General features: G+C 42.1%; 1 protein-coding gene across 2 annotated transcripts in view; it reads left to right on the top strand.

Annotated features, from left to right (window-relative positions):
- Positions 1-16242, top strand: part of LOC141182822 (uncharacterized) — a 57765-nt gene extending 41523 nt beyond the window's left edge. Inside the window, exons 2-7 of one of the 2 annotated variants that reach the window (XM_073660944.1) lie at positions 6004-6152; positions 6282-6461; positions 6545-6668; positions 6752-6849; positions 7048-7138; positions 12485-16242. In XM_073660944.1, coding sequence (XP_073517045.1) covers positions 6075-6152; positions 6282-6461; positions 6545-6668; positions 6752-6849; positions 7048-7138; positions 12485-14103 — 2190 coding nt within the window. In that variant the 5' untranslated portion in view covers positions 6004-6074 and the 3' untranslated portion in view covers positions 14104-16242. The remainder of the gene's footprint in view (positions 1-6003; positions 6153-6281; positions 6462-6544; positions 6669-6751; positions 6850-7047; positions 7139-12484) is intronic. The other variant, XM_073660945.1, reaches the window with a different exon arrangement.
- Positions 16243-19296: the final 3054 nt, after the last annotated feature.

Raw genomic sequence — 19296 nt, 5'->3', positions numbered from 1 at the left:
CTAGACAGACTCTTGCATCCTTCATCCATCCACTAACGTTTCTGGATTGTGAGTCATGGGGAAAGCAAAACAATTTTCAATGGATCTAAGGGAAAAGGTAGTTGAACTGTATAACACAGGAAAGGGATACAAAAAGATATCCAAGGAATTAATAATGCCAGTCAGTAGCGTTCAAACTGTGATTAACAAATGGAAAATCAGGGGCTCTGTAAAAACCAAACCACGGTCAGGTAGACCAACAAGAATTTCGGCCACAACTGCCAGGAAAATTGTCTGGGATGCAAAGAAAAACTCACAAGTAACATCAGCTGAAATTCAGGATTTTCTGAAAACTAGTGGTATGGATGTTTCAAGATGCACAATAAGGAGGCACTTGAAGAAAAACGGGCTGCATGGTTGAGTTGCCAGAAGAAAGCCACAAAGTATCTTGCCTACAATACGCCAAACAGCACAGAGACAAGCCTCCAAACTTCTGGAACAAGGTAATTTGGAGTGACGAGACCAACATTGAACTTTTTGGCCACAACCATAAATGTTACATTTGGAGAGAGGTCAACAAGACCTATGATGAAAGCAACTCCATTCTTACTGTAAAGCACGGAGGTGGATCGCTGATGTTTTGGGGATGTGTGAGCTACAAAGGCACAGGAAACTTGGTAAAAGTTGAAGGAAAGATGAATGCAGCATGTTATCAGCAAATACTGGAGGCAAATTTGCACTCATCAGCCCGGAAGCTGCGCATGGGACATACTTGGACGTTCCAACATGACAACAATCCAAAACTCAAGGCCAAGTCGACCTCTCATTGGCTACAGCAGAGCAAAGTGAAGGTTCTGGATTGGCCATCTCAGTCTCCTGACCTCAATATCATTGAGCCACTCTGGGGAGATCTCAAACTCGCAGTTCATGCTAGACCGCCCAGGAATTTACAGGAACTGGAGGCTTTTTGCCAAGAAGAATGGGCAGCTTTACCATCAGAGAAAATAAAGAACCTCATCCTCAATTACCACAAAAGACTTCAAGCTGTCATTGATGTTAGAGGGGGCAATACACAGTATTTAGAACTGGGGTATGTGAACTTTTGATCAGGGTTATTTGGATGTTTTGGGTTGTCATTAATATTTAAAAAGAGAAAACACAGTAGTTTGAGAATAAATGCCTTCACCCAACCAATAACCATGCGTGGAAAAAAAGTTTTTTTGTTATCGTTCATATTCTCTGAAACAAGGCCAAGAAAGGAAAAATTCTGCCGGGGTATGTAAACTTTTGAGCCCAACTGTATGTAATGTCCCACAGCCATTGGCTGGGGACGTAATGGCAAGTGCGCGCGCTTGCCCTAAGGACTCGACCAGAAGCTCTGCTGGAAAAAGGCAGAGCATGGGGGAGGAAAGCGCCAGCTGCGGAGCGGGTGAGTGACCTGACACTCCGGAATCCCTGCCTTTTAGAGCGGGGATCCGGCATGGCGCTAACACATATAGAGATAGATACAGGAACACAGTCTCTTTAAATCTTCTACTGGGTTTATTAAGAGTGCTGCATAAACCACGGTAATGTTAGCAAAAACAAACACGGCCTCCCCGGCCTAACAGGAAAACAAAACACAACCGGTAACAACGGGTTACCTGTTGCTACGGGTAACAACCCGCTTCAGAAACAAACCCAATGTTTAGCTTTCCTTCACATGACAAAGCAGCTCAGAGCTTTCACCTCCAGGTCCATCCGACACCAAATGCTCTAAAAGGCTGGGAATTTATCCTTTGACCTCCTCCCTCTCTATAGGTGTTTAATCACCCTAGCACTAAAGATTGCTGACTAACCCCTTATCACTTCGTGTGCTGGAACATTTTTCCTATTTTTTTATTACTGAAGCTAACAATCTCAGTGCTACATATCTCCCCTCCTGTACTTTGCCAGTGACTTTGTCACATTTACCCCCCTCTGCCCAAAGCTGTAGGTTTTCGCACCTTCAGTTATCAAACAGGGAAGTTTAAACAGGGCATCTGCGTTACTATGCAGATTTCCAGGCCTGTTTCACATGAAAGATGAAGACCTGTATCCCTGAGCTTCAACTCAGAGAATGCCATGACTGCTTCAGGAGACAATTTGGCCATTGACGACTTGTCCCCTTAAGAAGGTCGGTCAGGGGTACGGCTATCATGGCAAAATTCGGGATAAACCACTGATAGTATTCCACCATTCACAGAAATGTCCGAACACCTGTTCCTTGGAGACTGGTTTCCGCCAATTTTGGACTGCCTCCGGCTTATTCACTTGCAGCTTTACTTTGCTTCTTCCGACAATATAGCCCAGGTATTTTGCCTCCTTTTACCCGATGGCACACTTCTTTGGTTTATGACAAACCACCCTTTCTTCATTGCATCCAGCACGGCCTGGACCTCCTGCAGATGACTTTCCCAATCCGGGCTAAATATCACAATACCGTCGAAGTATGCTGCGGCATACTTTTTGTGAGGGGCTAAGGGCAGGTCTATGGCCCTCTGGAAGGTAGCTGGGTCTGTTTGCAGCCTGAATGGGCTTCTGCTATACTGGAAGCAACCGTCCGGTCACTGTAAGAGGCTGTCTTCTACTTGGCACTTTGAGAGAAGAGAATTTTCCAGTAACCTTTCATTATGTCCAGGGAGGTGATGTATCTGGCTGGTCCTAGCTTCTCTATGAGTTTATAGTTGCGCAATATCGGATATGCGTCAAATTTAGCCCCCTATCTTTAAAATCACCTTGCAGCGGGCTTTGGGGATTCTATACGGCTTTTGGTTCACCTGCACATGTGATCCCGTCAGTATTCCATGTTCACCAACCTGCGTACATCTTGGCAACTCTGAAAACAGGTCCTGGTTCCGCTGAAGCAGTTCTCGGCACTGTTGTTTCTGGTGAAATTGTTTCTGCCACGGTGACACTCTTAGTGTCACCTTGTGGTCTGTCCAGCCAACATAGAATTTCAATGTGGTTTCTCTGTTGCACTGCCTAGATGGATAGTGGCACAAAAGGATTTTGGAAGGGAGAGGTGGTAACGTTTAACAGGTAGGTGGGACAGGACTTGCAATTTCTTAGGATTTCACGGTGACATCTGGGCCAATAGAACCTTTGCATGACCCGTTCTTGAGTTTTGTCCACCCCCAGATGGCCACTCAAGACATGTGAATGGGCCCTGTCCAACACCCTTTGTCTATAGGGTCCTGGTACCAACAATTGCTAGTCTATCTCCTTCCTCACCTTAGTAACCCGGTACAATAAGTCCCCACTCAACATGAAATAGGGACACCTGGTGTCAGCCCCCGACTCCTGTGATATGCCATTTATAATGGTTACCTTATTGAATGCTTCTTTTAGAGTTAGGTTCCTATATTGGGTGAACCCCAAATTTTCTCTGGCCCTTTACACAGAAGGGAAACTCGTCAGACTCTGGGGTTGGTGAGACTTTTTTAGGGCCAACCCATTTCTTACCCAAATAATCGAGGTCACCGCCCCTCCCTCACAAGTCCTAAAACAACACAAAGTCCCGAACGATAATTGGGTGCAATAAATCCTGGACCACGCCGACCTCATGGGATTCAGTACCTCTGGCCATCTCAATGACCACTCTGGCCACCAGATAGTCTTTAGCATTCCCGTGGATGCAGCAGATGCCCACCTTCTTCCTGGCAATCAACTGGAGAAGGAGTGTGGCCCTCACGAGGGTCACCAAACTCCCTGAGTCTAGTAGTCCAGTCATTTGCAGGCCATTCAGTTTTACAGGACAAGTTTGGGGCCCCTTGCCTGGAGAACAGTCCACACTGCAAGCTGGATATGCTTAGAATGAACACCGGCATCCCATGCTACAGTCCATTTGCTCGGTGGTCAGGGGACACTGGGCAGCTATATGACCTGGGCCGTGACCTCTCCAGCAAATTACATCCCTGATACCTTTTGCATGACCTCCACCGCTCCCTTGGACTTTGGACGCCCCATCCCCTTTTATACATCCACTCTCCAGTATGGAATGGGTTGCCTTCCCACGGACCCATCGACCCCCCCCGATATCTTTCGACCAGTCCCACCAAGTTGTTCCAGGGATCTCCCTGGGCAACCCACGTCTGCATCGGGCTCAGAAGGGAGTGCACGAACCGGTCCATTACAACTCGCTCCACCATCTGTGCTGGTGTAGCGGACTCTGGCTGTAACCACTTTTGGGTGAGGTAGATCAAACATTTGGGAGCAAGGGGGTTTTTCATGGTGATATGCCTAGCGGTGAACCAGTCGTGCCCTGACAGACATTGCCACTCACAAGTGCGCCAAAATTTCCATTTTCAATTTTTCATATTCTTTGGCATCCTGTAAGGTTAAATCATAGTAGGCCTTTTGTGACTCCCCCGCTAAGTTTGACGCCAGGACTTCCACTTACTGCTCTGGCAGGAATTTCTAACTATAGGCGACCCTTTCAAAAACGGTTAAAAAGGCATCTATGTCACCACCCGATGAAATTTGCTGCAAGGCTCTCCTCACCGCCTTCGGGACAGAGAAATCATCAGCTGACATTGGAGTCAAAGCCGTTGACGTGCCACGAACCGCCTCTGTGAGTAAATCATCTGCTGCTGCTGTTGTCTACTGTTATGGCGACTGTTGTTGATGGTAGTGCTGCTGGTGCTGTTGATGCACTTTACGACTGTACTGCCGTGTATTATCACTGCCTATCAGTGTAATGCTAATGGCCCCATACACATGAGATAAGTGTTGTCTGATCGGTCATTTGGCAGACGGCTATCTCTCCCAACTCCCCCATACACACAAATGTTCCAGCTTTCCTGTGGTCTGTATGAGAGAGTCACCTCCAGACTCCTCTAGCGGAGAATTATCTACAGGAAGAACAAACGGATTAGCTTCTGAAATTTAGGATGCCAGATTCTTCTTTGCCTGACATCATCTGTCGGCAAGCCCCCAAACACATTATATAGTCTACCAAACCCCCCGAAATCAGTGCTTTCATGCCACTTTAGTCTAATGGGGACATTAAAATGTAACTTATTGGACGCTGTCTCTGGCCCGGCCTAATAGATTTTCGTATATTGCTGGCCCAGACACCATTATTAGGCATTTAAGTATCGTAGTAACTGGACATCCCCATGCTATCGAGTACTTGGGGAAGGAGGGGTATTGGGCCAAACTCTGTCAAACATTCTGAGATTTGCTTTTGACAGCAACAAGTGGTTAAGCTGCCAGTTTTTTTTGTTGCAACCGTACCTGTGCCGTGCCTGAGGTGTACATCTATGTTCTGATGCCCAAAACAGTTTTTTTTTTTTAACATTTAAAAAAATAAGATGTATCTAATGCTTTTTCATGTTTTTTTATTACAAGATTTGTTGGTGCCAATTTTCTTTTGAAACATTTTAATTTCTGCTTTTTTCTGGTGTTTTTCTTGTAATATAGGAAAGCCTAAGGCCAGAAATAAACCCCATAAAACACTGTACATGGAGACTTTGGTATCAAATAATTTCTGTCCGCGATATTTGTGCAAATAAAAAAGCTTTTATAAAAGCCTCAAACTTCTGTGTGTGAATCAGACATGAGATCTAACATGATAGAAGATGACAGTCCGGGGAAGACGGGAAACATTCATATAGACGGCCGGTGGAGATGTAGTCAGTGGCAAACTCTGGCCAAATATGTTTCTAGAGCTGTAGTAGATTCATCATTAGTAGTTATTTCTCATGACACGTGTAATGAATATCTCCTGCAGTATTGTTCATGTTGATTCCAGTATCGGTAAATGAAACGAGAAATAGCATTATGGAAGTTGAGTCTTTGAGAAACGTATTCAGCTGAAGGCTCCGAGGAAAAAACTGCTTGTTGTCTGTGGCCTAACATATATAGGTTTTATTATTAGATGTAAAGAAAAAATTAAATACTGTAAAATAATAAATCTACTCATGTTTTTCTCTTATTTCCAGTAATTTTATTATTACATGGGATTTTTATGATGTTACATTAGCTCATCTTCTTCTCATTCAGGTCTCTACAATATCAGATCCCTCAGTGAAGATCTTCTATATAAGAGAATTTTCCTGATTTACCCATTAAAGATGGATATGGACACAGAAAAGATGGCTGATAAAATATTACACCTCACCCTAGAGATCCTCTTCCGGCTTACTGGAGAGGTGAGAGATTCTGATGACGTCACATTACATCATTCTTATGTATGGGAATAACAGATGGACAGAACTGGAGAGGTGAGGACTCTGGAAATGTCTGTAGTGAGATTTATTAATGTGTCTCTCCATAACCAGGATTACACAGTAGTGAAGAAGACCTCTAGTGAGCGCTGTCAGGACCCTGTGTCTGAGGGATGGGGAAGACCCCTGAGCCCAATCACAGGACCTCCATTTCACCCCCTGATACATGAGGACATCAATGACCAGAAGATCCTAGAACTCACCTACAAGATGATTGAGCTGCTGACTGGAGAGGTGACACTGCTGGGAATGCTGGGACATTATAGGGTAACATTATGAAGGGATAGGGACGATGACTGTATCATTGTATGTGTCAGGTTCCTATAAGGTGTCAGGATGTTTCCGTCTATTTCTCCATGGAGGAGTGGGAGTATTTAGAAAGACACAAAGATCTGTACAAGGACTTCATGATGGAGGTTCCCCAGCCCCTCACATCACCAGGTAACAGACAGGACTAAATACACACGGCCTATAATTATCTGTATGTAAAGAATGAATTCAGTCCCTGTATGTGTTTCCTCCAGATCTATCCAGTAAGAGGACAACACCAGAGAGATGTCCCCATCCTCTTCTTCCACAGGACTGTAAACAAGAAAATCCCAACTTTTCTGAGGATCATCAGGTAGATGGAGAGAAGGTGTCATGAGATCTCCCCTATGATGTGTAGATGGCTGTGAAGGTCTTATGCTCAGTCTTGTTTTATCCACCAGTATTATATGTTTTATACTTGTGTAATGAGAACGGTGGAGATGGCAGGATTAGAGCTGATCATAGATGGGACTTCTCCATCTGTTTGTGACTTTTACAATATTTGTTTCAGGGTGAAGATCTGACCCATATTAATACTACAGAGACATATGTGAGGGGTGATGAGCGGTGTAAAGAGGAGAATCCTACATATGACTACCCAGGTGAGTAGTAATCACTAAATGCAGAGAAGTCACAGATTCTTCTCAGACACCGGCTGTGGCTGCTTTATCAGTGGTGTAAATTGCAAAAAGAACTTCAGCACTCCATACATGAAAATATAAGAAATATTGTATCTGGACTAATGTCACTTTGAAAAATGAAGGTTTTTTGCGCATAATTTGGCCAATTTATGTGTGCCCATCAACCACGACCAAGGTCACCTTCGTATGTTGGGAAACTACGCTACGCTACCACTGGATATGCCACTCTTGGGCTGTAAGCCTGTATGGACAATATGTCTCTGCTTGGGCTTTTAACCTACAATGTATGGGCTGGTAGAGCTAGTTAAAACCACCTGTGACTGAATGGGAGGGACACATGGTCAGAAAAAAGGCTGTCAAACTTCTAATAGTGTGAACACGTACCTGCTGCAATGCTCCAGGAGCGGGATCCCAAAAATGATTAATAGAAAAAAGAGAGGGGTCGCTCACTGGTCTATTCGGGTGCTCTGAAGAAAAGAGTAATCTCAATTGCAAAAAGAACTTCGGCACTCCATACATGAAAATATAAGAAATATTGTATCTAGACTAATGTCACTTTGAAAAATGAAGGTTTTTTGCGCATAATTTGGCCAATTTATGTGTGCCCATCAACCACGACAAGGTCACCTTCGTATGATGGGAAACTACGCTACGCTACCACTGGATATGCCACTCTTGGGCTGTAAGCCTGTATGGACAATATGTCTCTGCTTGGGCTTTTAACCTACAATGTATGGGCTGGTAGAGCTAGTTAAAACCACCTGTGACTGAATGGGAGGGACACATGGTCAGAAAAAAGGCTGTCAAACTTCTAATAGTGTGAACACGTACCTGCTGCAATGCTCCAGGAGCGGGATCCCAAAAATGATTAATAGAAAAAAGAGAGGGGTCGCTCACTGGTCTATTCGGGTGCTCTGAAGAAAAGAGTAATCTCAATTGCAAAAAGAACTTCGGCACTCCATACATGAAAATATAAGAAATATTGTATCTAGACTAATGTCACTTTGAAAAATGAAGGTTTTTTGCGCATAATTTGGCCAATTTATGTGTGCCCATCAACCACGACAAGGTCACCTTCGTATGATGGGAAACTACGCTACGCTACCACTGGATATGCCACTCTTGGGCTGTAAGCCTGTATGGACAATATGTCTCTGCTTGGGCTTTTAACCTACAATGTATGGGCTGGTAGAGCTAGTTAAAACCACCTGTGACTGAATGGGAGGGACACATGGTCAGAAAAAAGGCTGTCAAACTTCTAATAGTGTGAACACGTACCTGCTGCAATGCTCCAGGAGCGGGATCCCAAAAATGATTAATAGAAAAAAGAGAGGGGTCGCTCACTGGTCTATTCGGGTGCTCTGAAGAAAAGAGTAATCTCAATTGCAAAAAGAACTTCGGCACTCCATACATGAAAATATAAGAAATATTGTATCTAGACTAATGTCACTTTGAAAAATGAAGGTTTTTTGCGCATAATTTGGCCAATTTATGTGTGCCCATCAACCACGACAAGGTCACCTTCGTATGATGGGAAACTACGCTACGCTACCACTGGATATGCCACTCTTGGGCTGTAAGCCTGTATGGACAATATGTCTCTGCTTGGGCTTTTAACCTACAATGTATGGGCTGGTAGAGCTAGTTAAAACCACCTGTGACTGAATGGGAGGGACACATGGTCAGAAAAAAGGCTGTCAAACTTCTAATAGTGTGAACACGTACCTGCTGCAATGCTCCAGGAGCGGGATCCCAAAAATGATTAATAGAAAAAAGAGAGGGGTCGCTCACTGGTCTATTCGGGTGCTCTGAAGAAAAGAGTAATCTCAATTGCAAAAAGAACTTCGGCACTCCATACATGAAAATATAAGAAATATTGTATCTAGACTAATGTCACTTTGAAAAATGAAGGTTTTTTGCGCATAATTTGGCCAATTTATGTGTGCCCATCAACCACGACAAGGTCACCTTCGTATGATGGGAAACTACGCTACGCTACCACTGGATATGCCACTCTTGGGCTGTAAGCCTGTATGGACAATATGTCTCTGCTTGGGCTTTTAACCTACAATGTATGGGCTGGTAGAGCTAGTTAAAACCACCTGTGACTGAATGGGAGGGACACATGGTCAGAAAAAAGGCTGTCAAACTTCTAATAGTGTGAACACGTACCTGCTGCAATGCTCCAGGAGCGGGATCCCAAAAATGATTAATAGAAAAAAGAGAGGGGTCGCTCACTGGTCTATTCGGGTGCTCTGAAGAAAAGAGTAATCTCAATTGCAAAAAGAACTTCGGCACTCCATACATGAAAATATAAGAAATATTGTATCTAGACTAATGTCACTTTGAAAAATGAAGGTTTTTTGCGCATAATTTGGCCAATTTATGTGTGCCCATCAACCACGACAAGGTCACCTTCGTATGATGGGAAACTACGCTACGCTACCACTGGATATGCCACTCTTGGGCTGTAAGCCTGTATGGCCAAATTATGCGCAAAAAACCTTCATTTTTCAAAGTGACATTAGTCTAGATACAATATTTCTTATATTTTCATGTATGGAGTGCCGAAGTTATCAGTGGTGTAGTCCAGCCGTATCACAATCGTGTAATCACCATTTTGCCTCTAGACCACAACATTCTCCTCCACCAAAAACTGTTCAAATGACTTTGGGTATTGAAAGCCCTTTTCTATAGAACTTACAACCTGGAAGATCCACCTACCCCCTGGGATTAGAAGATACTGATTCTTACTTTCCCAAATCTGTAAACTACAAAGCCAAATGACAGTGTACATAAAATGTGTTGACAAGTTAGAAAATCACTTGAAGAAAAATATTATGATGGGCCTGTAAGAGAAAGCGGAGGGTAATGATGCTGTTGGCTTCCTAGATCCCTGATATCTTATTGGATGAATCTACCTTCTCTCCCTTCTGTGTGGCTGAATGTGCTCATATGGTCCCTACAAGACCAGGTCCAGTCTTTCTGGCCAAACTTCACTTTTATGATCGACAACATTAAATGTGCAGTGAGGGCCAAGTGTGAATTTGTGTTGGCATGGCTCGAACCCTGGTTTCATGGATTCACTCCACGTCATAAATTACATTATGTTTTTAATCCTAAGGAAGTCAGATTACTGCACAATCTCTCCTGAAATGGGGGCGCTAATACTTTCTGTACTCTTCTGGTCAGGACTCCTAGTAGCTCCAATGGTCCAAAATAAATTAGTGCAACTCTGGTTTAATGTTGGAGCTCTCCCCTCATACATACGTTGTTGTTGGGGATGTAACATGTTTTTTTATTCTATGTCTTTTTTACACATTCATTCTGTATGATCGTTTCATTGTGGTGGGATCGGCCGGCCTCACTTATGTGAGTCTGTAACTCCCTGGTAGTCTTTCAAAAAAGATCTCCATTACCTCTTATGAATGCTCGTGGTCTATATTTAAGACACCTCAGCTCTGCACTATTATAAAAAGTTCTCTTTGAATGTCTAATATTTCTTCTTGAAACTCATCTGACAGAAAATATTGTTCCTTACGATAGTTTAGATTGCCAAGAGCCACCGAGCCCCATACTCTAATTATCCCAGAGAGATTTCACCACTAGTTACTCATTTTATTCCTTAAGAAGACTGTTGAGTTTGATCATTTTAGTAGATGTGTTATTGTCTATAGTCACAGTTTTGCCCATCATCCTTTAACCCCTCTACATGGATCTGGACTTACAGAGAGACCCCTTGGCTTGGACCACGGTGCTATCTGCTGTTGTGTGGTGTGAGATGGAAAGAAGAATAGTCTGTTAGCTGGGTCAGAACCAGGAGGGCAGAGAAAATACTAAATCAGAAGACACAAGAGTAGTCAGTAAACGGGCCGGGGTCACAACAGGAAACTGATACACAAGCCGAGAGCTGAGCACAGAGGACTGACCCAGAGGAGAACAAGGCTGGATCTGGCAGCTTCCGGAAATATGCTTCCAGCTTTAGTAGGGTGTGGTGCTCTCCAATTGGCTGAAGCAGGGAGCAGATTACTCCAGCTGGACAGCACACACACCTATACTGCTAGACTGGATGGTACTACTGACCCCAGGCACCCTAATCTTAGTGGCTGGACAGAGCCTGCACCGCCCAGAGCTTCTGGTTCCGATTAGTGTTGAGCGAGTATGTTCAATTAACCCTTTCGCCGAGTATGCTCGGGCCGAGCTCCGAGTATTTATAGCTGCTCGGTGATATGGTTGAATCGCTCCCGTGTGCATGATTTGTGACTGTTTGACAGTTTTATTACATGTGAGGAATGTCTATTTCTTACACATTCCTCACATGTAATAAAGCTGCTAAACAGTTGCAAATCATGCACGCGGGAGCGATTCAACCATATCACCGAGCAGCTGTAACTACTCGGAGCTCGGCCCGAGCATACTCGGACAGAATATACTCGCTCAACCCTAGTTCCGATGTCCCCTCCATCACCAGCACCACCTGCAGAATGAATAAGGTGGCTCATGGTGACAGGAGCAGATACCAGAGGAGATGGGACACACCATTTGCAGAAGCCCCTAAAATAACAAAATGGCAGAAAACTAGAGCAGTAGAAATCTCCATAAAGTGACTTCATTTTGGAGATTATAACCCTCAGTGAATTAATCTATAGGAGTAGTGACTATTTTGACTTCACACCCACTTTCCAGAAATTAGCACACAGTGGATGTTGGAGCGTGAAAATTGCTAATATGCCATTTCATTACCCAACACATAGTGCCCAGATTGTGCTCCAGGAGACACACACCATCAATTAAATGGGTTCTTCTCACTATAGTAATGCCGAATACATGGATGCTAAATGTGGCTTCAGCACCCTGCAATGCTCAGAAGTGAAGGGGAGATTTGACTTTGGGAGAGTGGATATTGCTGGATTGGTTTATTGAAGCCATGTTGCTTTTCTAGAGCCTTTGAGCCACTAATAATGTATAAACCTCTGTTTTTCCATTGACAGATCATGAACCTGAGTGGTGATTTTTTTTTTGTGAAATGAGTAGGCGTTTTTATTGGTATTATTTTCACCTACATAACATTTGTGGCTTTTTATTTTATATTTTGGAGGCAGAATGAGCAAACAGTTGGACACCACGCTCTACTGGTTCATGCTATGAGGTTTTCTATTAGACTGTGAACTGTCATTGTCTTGGTGAATAATTTAATAGTTTTACATAATTTGCCATTTCTACGGACAGTGTAAGTAGAAATGTTAAAAAAATATAAAACTTGAGGATATTTTATTCTAAAATAATAATTGGTTTTATTCTTGGCAGATGTCTGTACCAGGAGATCAGAGGGACAGCTGACATCTTCAGTTTTTAAATTAGATGGGCTTGAGATCCCACAGGATACAATTGAAGTGAATACCATTACTCCAGACATACCATCATCCCTTCACAGCAAAGATCTATCATCTGATCCTTTGAAACATGTCCTGTCTTCTGATTCATTGCCGAATACTAAGGAAAATCAAAGTCACAAAATAAGCTTAAAAAAACTAATTGCTCCTAAAGCAAATAAGCCATTTTCACATTCAGAATATGGAAACTGTTTTCCACTTGAAAAAAATTTTCTTAAACATCAAAATATTCACACAGCGAAGAAAAGGGAGAAGCCTTTTTCATGTTCAGAATGTGGAAACCGCTTTTACCAGAAATCAAATTTGGTTAGGCACCAAAGAACTCACACAGAGGAGAAGCGTTTTTCATGTTCAGAATGTGGGAAATGTTTTAACCAGAAATCAGATTTGGTTTGCCACCAGAGAACTCACACAGGGGAGAAGCCTTTTTACTGTTCACAATGTGGCAACCGCTTTTACCAGAAATCAAGTTTGGTTAGGCACCAAAGAACTCATACAGGGGAGAAGCCTTTTTCATGTTCAGAATGTGAGAAATGTTTTAAACACAAATCAACTTTGGTTATGCATCAGAGAACTCACACAGGGGAGAAGCCTTTTTCCTGTTCAGAATGTGGGAAATGTTTTAACCAGAAATCAGCTTTGGTTGACCACCAAAGAACTCACACAGGGGAAAAGCCTTTTTCATGTTCAGAATGTGGAAACCGCTTTTACCAGAAATCAAATTTGGTTAGGCACCAAAGAACTCACACAGGGAAGAAGCCTTTTTCATGTTCAGAATGTGGGAAATGTTTTAAAGACAAATCAGCTTTGGTTATGCACCAGAGAACTCACACAGGGGAGAAGCCTTTTTCCTGTTCAGAATGTGGGAAATGTTTTAACCAGAAATCAGCTTTGGTTGACCACCAGAGAACTCACACAGGGGAAAAACCTTTTTCATGTTCAAAATGTAGGAAATGTTTTAACTATAAATCAGCTTTTGTTAAGCACCAGAGAACTCACACAGTGGCAAAGCCTTTTTCATGTTCAGAATGTGGGAAATGTTTTAAACACAAATTAACTTTCGTTAGGCACCAGAAAATTCACACAGGGGAAAAGCCTTATTTCTGTTCAGACTGTGGGAAATGCTTTATCCAGAAATCCACTTTTGTTGACCACCAGAGAACCCACACAGGGAAGAAGCCTTTTTCCTGTTCACAATGTGGAAAATGTTTTAACATTAAAGGGCATTTTGTTTGCCACCAGAGAACCCACACAGGAGAGAAGCCTTTTTCCTGTTCAGAATGTGGGAAATGTTTTAACCGGAAAGCGTATCTTGATATCCACCAGAGAACCCACACAGGGGAGAAGCCTTTTTCCTGTTCAGAATGTGGGAAATGTTTTAACCAGAGCTCACACCTTCTTAGGCACCAGAGAACCCACACAAGGGAGAAGCAATTCTCATGTTCAGAATGTGGGAAATGTTTTGTGAAGAAATCTTCTTTTATTAGTCATCAAAGAATTCACACAGGGAAGAAGCTTTTTTCATGTTCTTAATGTGGGATATGTTTTACACTGAAGTCATTTCTAAATAAACAATAGAGAATTCACACGGGGGAGAAGCCTTTTTCATGTTCAGAATGATGGAAATGTTTTAACTGAAAATTGTATTTTCTTAAAGGGGTTGTTCACTATTAGGGCAAACCCTTGTCATTCCTCATGTGTGGCCTCGTAAAAAGAAAAACTCTCATACTCACCTTCCATGCCGGTGCTGTTCCAGGGGTGTCTGCACTCGTGTTCCCAGGACTCAAGTGAAGTTATTACATCACACAATCCCTGCGATTAATCAGCACCGGCTTCACTGTCCCCGCCTTCGGACGTATTGAACATTAACAGGAAGCCAGGGCTGCTGCTGCTTTCTTGCTTGCTCTTTTTGTTCGATGTGTCCAAATGTGGGGACAATGACGCCAGTGCTGATTGGCTGCAGGGCTCACATGACGTAGCAACATCACATGAGCCTCGGAAACAGAAGTGCTTACACGACTGAAACTGCACAGGCATGGGAGGTTTGTATAATTGTTTTTATTTTAACAGGACCAAACTTGAGGAATGAGAAGGGGTTGTCCAAGTACTGGACAACCCTGTTAAAGATCAAAAATCCCACACAGAGGGAATCCATTATTATACCTTAAGTGTGAAAAATGAATTACTGGAAAATCGCATTTTGTTGACCATCAAAAATAACTCAGACGGTGGAGAAACTATATATGTTATTGACAGATTGTACAAAAACATATAACAGACAGTTGTATAATCAAATGAGAAAGGGAAATTACTTTAAAACTTTTTGTTTTTCGACTATAAGACACACTTTTAGCAAGAAAAAAATCTTGATAATAAGTGAGTGCATCTTATAGACTGGAGGTAGCTTTCTGTGACAGAGGAGAACAATGAGACCTTGTCCTTCCTGATTTTGATGAAACAACTTCTAATCTTAATCAGCCAGACATCTAGATTTGTTAAGCCAAGAGAAATACACTATTGTGTTTGTGTTGACTTGTGACTGTATGTGTGTTTCTTTGGCTATTCAAGGACAGTGATTCAGGGTGAAACCATGTTTGTTACTATGCTAATTGCACTAATTGCATATTGTACTAAAGCCAGCTAGATGTTGATTTACAAGAGATCCCCTGCTATACCAACTACGTAAACTGATTAAATGCTCAAACAATGAGACATGAGCCCTGTGGAATAATACCCTCCCATAATAATTAGTCTGAGCACAGAAGCGATCCATTAATATAAAAGCATATTTTATTAGACTATCATTAAAATATAAGGATCAAAACAGCAGAATGCTGCAAAAAGGGATGCTGAACACTAACAATAAATTGCAATATTCAAGTGGCCAGAATTTCCAGTGGCGCTGAGTCGTTACACACTCCTCCACTTTACACCATCGAGAAATATTTAATTAGTAGAAAAAAATGTTTTCCTTCTTCCTGCTGTTTAAACCTTGTATGATGACACAGCTTTTTAATTATGCCAGACATACATTTCATGGCCAGGAACCATACCCCCTTATTGTTGTGTTGACTTTTAAACCTGTGTTCTTCTTTGGTTGCTCAACACTGACAATTGTTTGTATAACCCTGAATACTGATCACTTGAGGTGGTAATTGATGAATGGCTGCTATTCTCAACTCATATCAACTCTTACAAAGTATTGTCTGCCACTTTTACAATACAGGGCCTTGGAACAATGGATGTTTGCTAGATAAGTTAAATACCATTGCAGGGTGTTTGCCAGCCAACACTATGGGGGATGAGCTGTGGATAGTTGAGCATTGTGAATTAATATCACGACCCTTGACCTATGAATGATGGCTTGAAAGGACAAATGTGGACTATTAAAAGGGGGTCTCTGTGTCTGTTCTGTGTGACATCACAAGATGACAGCCTAAGGGACCACAGCCCTGGCTGTAAAAATACAGAACTGCTCCATTGCTGAACTCTCAGAGACTATTTGAAGAATCCAGGTGGAACATCAGGTCACCTGGCCACATATCACATGGCTCTATATCCGGCGGGCCAGTGGAAGGGTGAGAATCTGTACTTTGCACTATCTCGTGAATTTGCTGGGACTGTTCTATATGTGATTGCTGGTGGTTCAATAAATTATTGCCACACTGTTTATCATTACCCTGTGTTGTCTGAGTAGTGTTCTGCTCACGGAAGACCCTGGGTCTTCACACCTTGGATGCGTCTTATGATTAGGTGTGTATTATAGTCTGAAAAATATAGTATATTAGAATTAAAAATATATGAAGTTGCTACTATCTTTAATCCAAAAAGCAATCTTCAATGTACAGTCAATATTTCACATTGTTATAAAGCGGGTGAAATAAGTATTGAACACTTCACCAAATTTCTATGTAAGTATATTTCTAAAGGTGCTATTGACATGAAATTCTCACCAGAATGCCATACAAGAAATATCTAATGATGAGTAAAACCAGTGAGCTGTCTCAAGACTTTTGCATCCTTATTGTTGCAAAACATATTGGTGGCATTGGTTACAGAAGAATTTCTGAACTACTAAAGTACGGTACCGTACAGTACTGTTGCGGCAATAATCCAGTATTTGAAAGAACATCATTTCACCATAAACCAGCCACAACCAGGTTTCAGGCAGAGGAGTGAAAAGAATTATCCAAAAAATTGTCAAAGAGCCAAGAATTATCTGAGGAGAGCAACAGAAAGAACTGGAATTGTTAAAGATATCAATATTATATGAAGATATTCAAAATGGCGCTGGCTTCCTGCACCACACCTATGCTATGTGACTTTTAAGGAACTTACTGTATATTCTGCCTCTGATCATATAAGGCAATAATTGTGGCTAAACAATTATATTAAAGATGATGCACCCTTGGAAATACTCCAAGAGATTTGCTATAAATGTTATGTACCTCCTTAGTAAATCAGAAGAACTTCTGCATTTGATCTAGCTAGACTGCAAAGCAGGTTCAATTGTGTCAAAGAAAACTATAAGTAATGCACTCAACAACCATTGCTGAACAAAAACATATCCAACCATGTTTAAAGTTTGCTCAACAACATAGTCTGGTCAGATTAGACCAAAATTGAACTCTTTGGATGCCATAATATACACCATGTTTGGACACCAAAAGGCACTGCATATCACCCAAAAACACAAAACCAAAGTTTGGAGGTGGGAACATCATGGTGTGGGGCTGTTTTTCAGCATATAGCACTGGCAAACTTCATATAATTGAAGGAAGGATGAATGGACAAATGTACTGAGACATTCTTGATAAAAATCTGCTGCCATCTACCAAGATGATGAAGATAACCCACAGGACCTTCAGGATTTTAAGAGTATTAGTGTAGACAAATGGGCCAAAATCGCTACTGAGCAATGCGATTAGTTTCTCCATACTGGAGGAATCTTGACGCTGACATCAACAACAAAGGCGTTTGTACAAAGTATTAAATAAACTTCAGTAAGCAAGTTAAATACTTTTTCCCTGTGTCATTTCTCATTATAATACATATTTTAATTTATGGCCAACTTTGGTTTAATTTCTTTGCCTGCGTGGATTGGATGGGTTGTTACCAACATCTGGTGAGAATTTCACTTCAATAGCACCTTTAGATAGTTAGGTCCAGAAAATATTTGGACACTGACACAAGTTTGGGCATTTTCACTGTTTACCGAAACATATTCAAGATACAAAAATAAAATCAATCTGGTCTTAATAAAGTGCCAACTCTCAGCTTTAACTTGAGGGTATTTACATCCTAATTTGAGTATGGGTTTAGGAATTCCAGCTCTTTAATATGGAGCTGCATCTTTTTCAAGGGATCAAAAGTAATTAGACAATGATCTCAAAGGCTCTTTCATTGGCTTTTTGGGCTCTTCCCTCATGAATCTATTATCAATTAAAAAGGTAAAAGGTCTGGGGCTGATTCCAGGTGTGGCTTTTGTATTTGGAAGCTGTTGCTATGAACCCATAACACAGAAAGGAGCTCTCAATGGAAGTGAAAAGATCAAATCCACCAAAGAGCAGAAATGTTAGGAGTGGCCAAATCAACAGTACGGTACATTCTGCGAATAAAAATGCACTGGTGTGCTTTGGAACTAAAAAGGTGTTGACGTCCACTGAAGAAAACAGTAGTGGATGACTGCAGAATCCTTTACATGGTAAAGAAAACCCCTCCACAATATCAACCTAAGTGAATAACACTTTCTGGAAGAAGGTGTTTCAGTGTCTTGGTCCACCATAAAAGAAAAGACTTCATGAGAGTAAATAAGCAAATACAGAGAGTTCACCACAAGGTGCAAACTGTTAATCAGACTTAAAAATACAAGGACCAGACTTTGCCAAATAACATCTAAAGAAGTCAGTCCAGTTCTGGAAAAGCATTCTTTGGAGAAATGAATCGAAGATCAACATGTACCAGAATGATGGGAAGAAGAAGGTATGGAGGAGGCTTGGAACGGCTCATGATCCAATTCACGGCACATCCTCTGTAACACATGGTGGAGGCCGTGTGATGGTGCAAGCATGCATGGCTTCCAATGGTGTGAGATCACTAGTGTTTATTGATGATGTGATTGAAGACAGAAGCAGCTGGATGAATTCTGTGTGTACACGGCGATACTTTCTGCTCAGATTCAACCAAATGCAGTAAGGTTGATTGGATGGTGCTGCACAGTACCGATAAACAATGACCCAAAAAATAGCGTGAAAGCAAAGAGGTGGAATATTCTGCAATGGTCATCAATCACCAGATCTCAACCCAATTGAGCTGCATTTCATAGGTTTATAGAAGTTGTCTACTACTTGGACAACTCCTTGTCATACCCCATGCTTGGCCCAGATAAAATGAAAAAGCTTCTACTCACCTCTCATGCTGGCGCCATTCCAGTGGTGTTGGCAGTCGCAATCCCTGGGCTCCCATGCGGTTGTTGTGACACGTGAGCCAGGACCCCAATCATAGCTGGCTTCACTGTCCCCGCCTTTGTACGAATTGAACACAAAGAGGAAGTCAAAGATCAGCTGCAGCCCACACTTCTTCATGTTCAATTCGACAGAAAGCGGGGATAGTGACGCCAGCGCATTTGGTGATGTCCACGGCTTCCAGACTTCAGGCAGTAATTGCTGCAATGGATACTCTACAAAGTATTCAACATGAACATTTGATGGCAAAGTTAATTTGTCC

The sequence above is a fragment of the Phyllobates terribilis genome, unplaced genomic scaffold, assembly GCF_046119375.1.
Source record: "Phyllobates terribilis strain yellow unplaced genomic scaffold, ASM4611937v1 Scaffold_36__1_contigs__length_13169755, whole genome shotgun sequence".
Classification (NCBI taxonomy): Eukaryota; Metazoa; Chordata; class Amphibia; order Anura; family Dendrobatidae; genus Phyllobates; species Phyllobates terribilis.
Note: the sequence above shows the minus strand (reverse complement) of the source record. Positions and strands in the feature narration are given on the sequence as shown.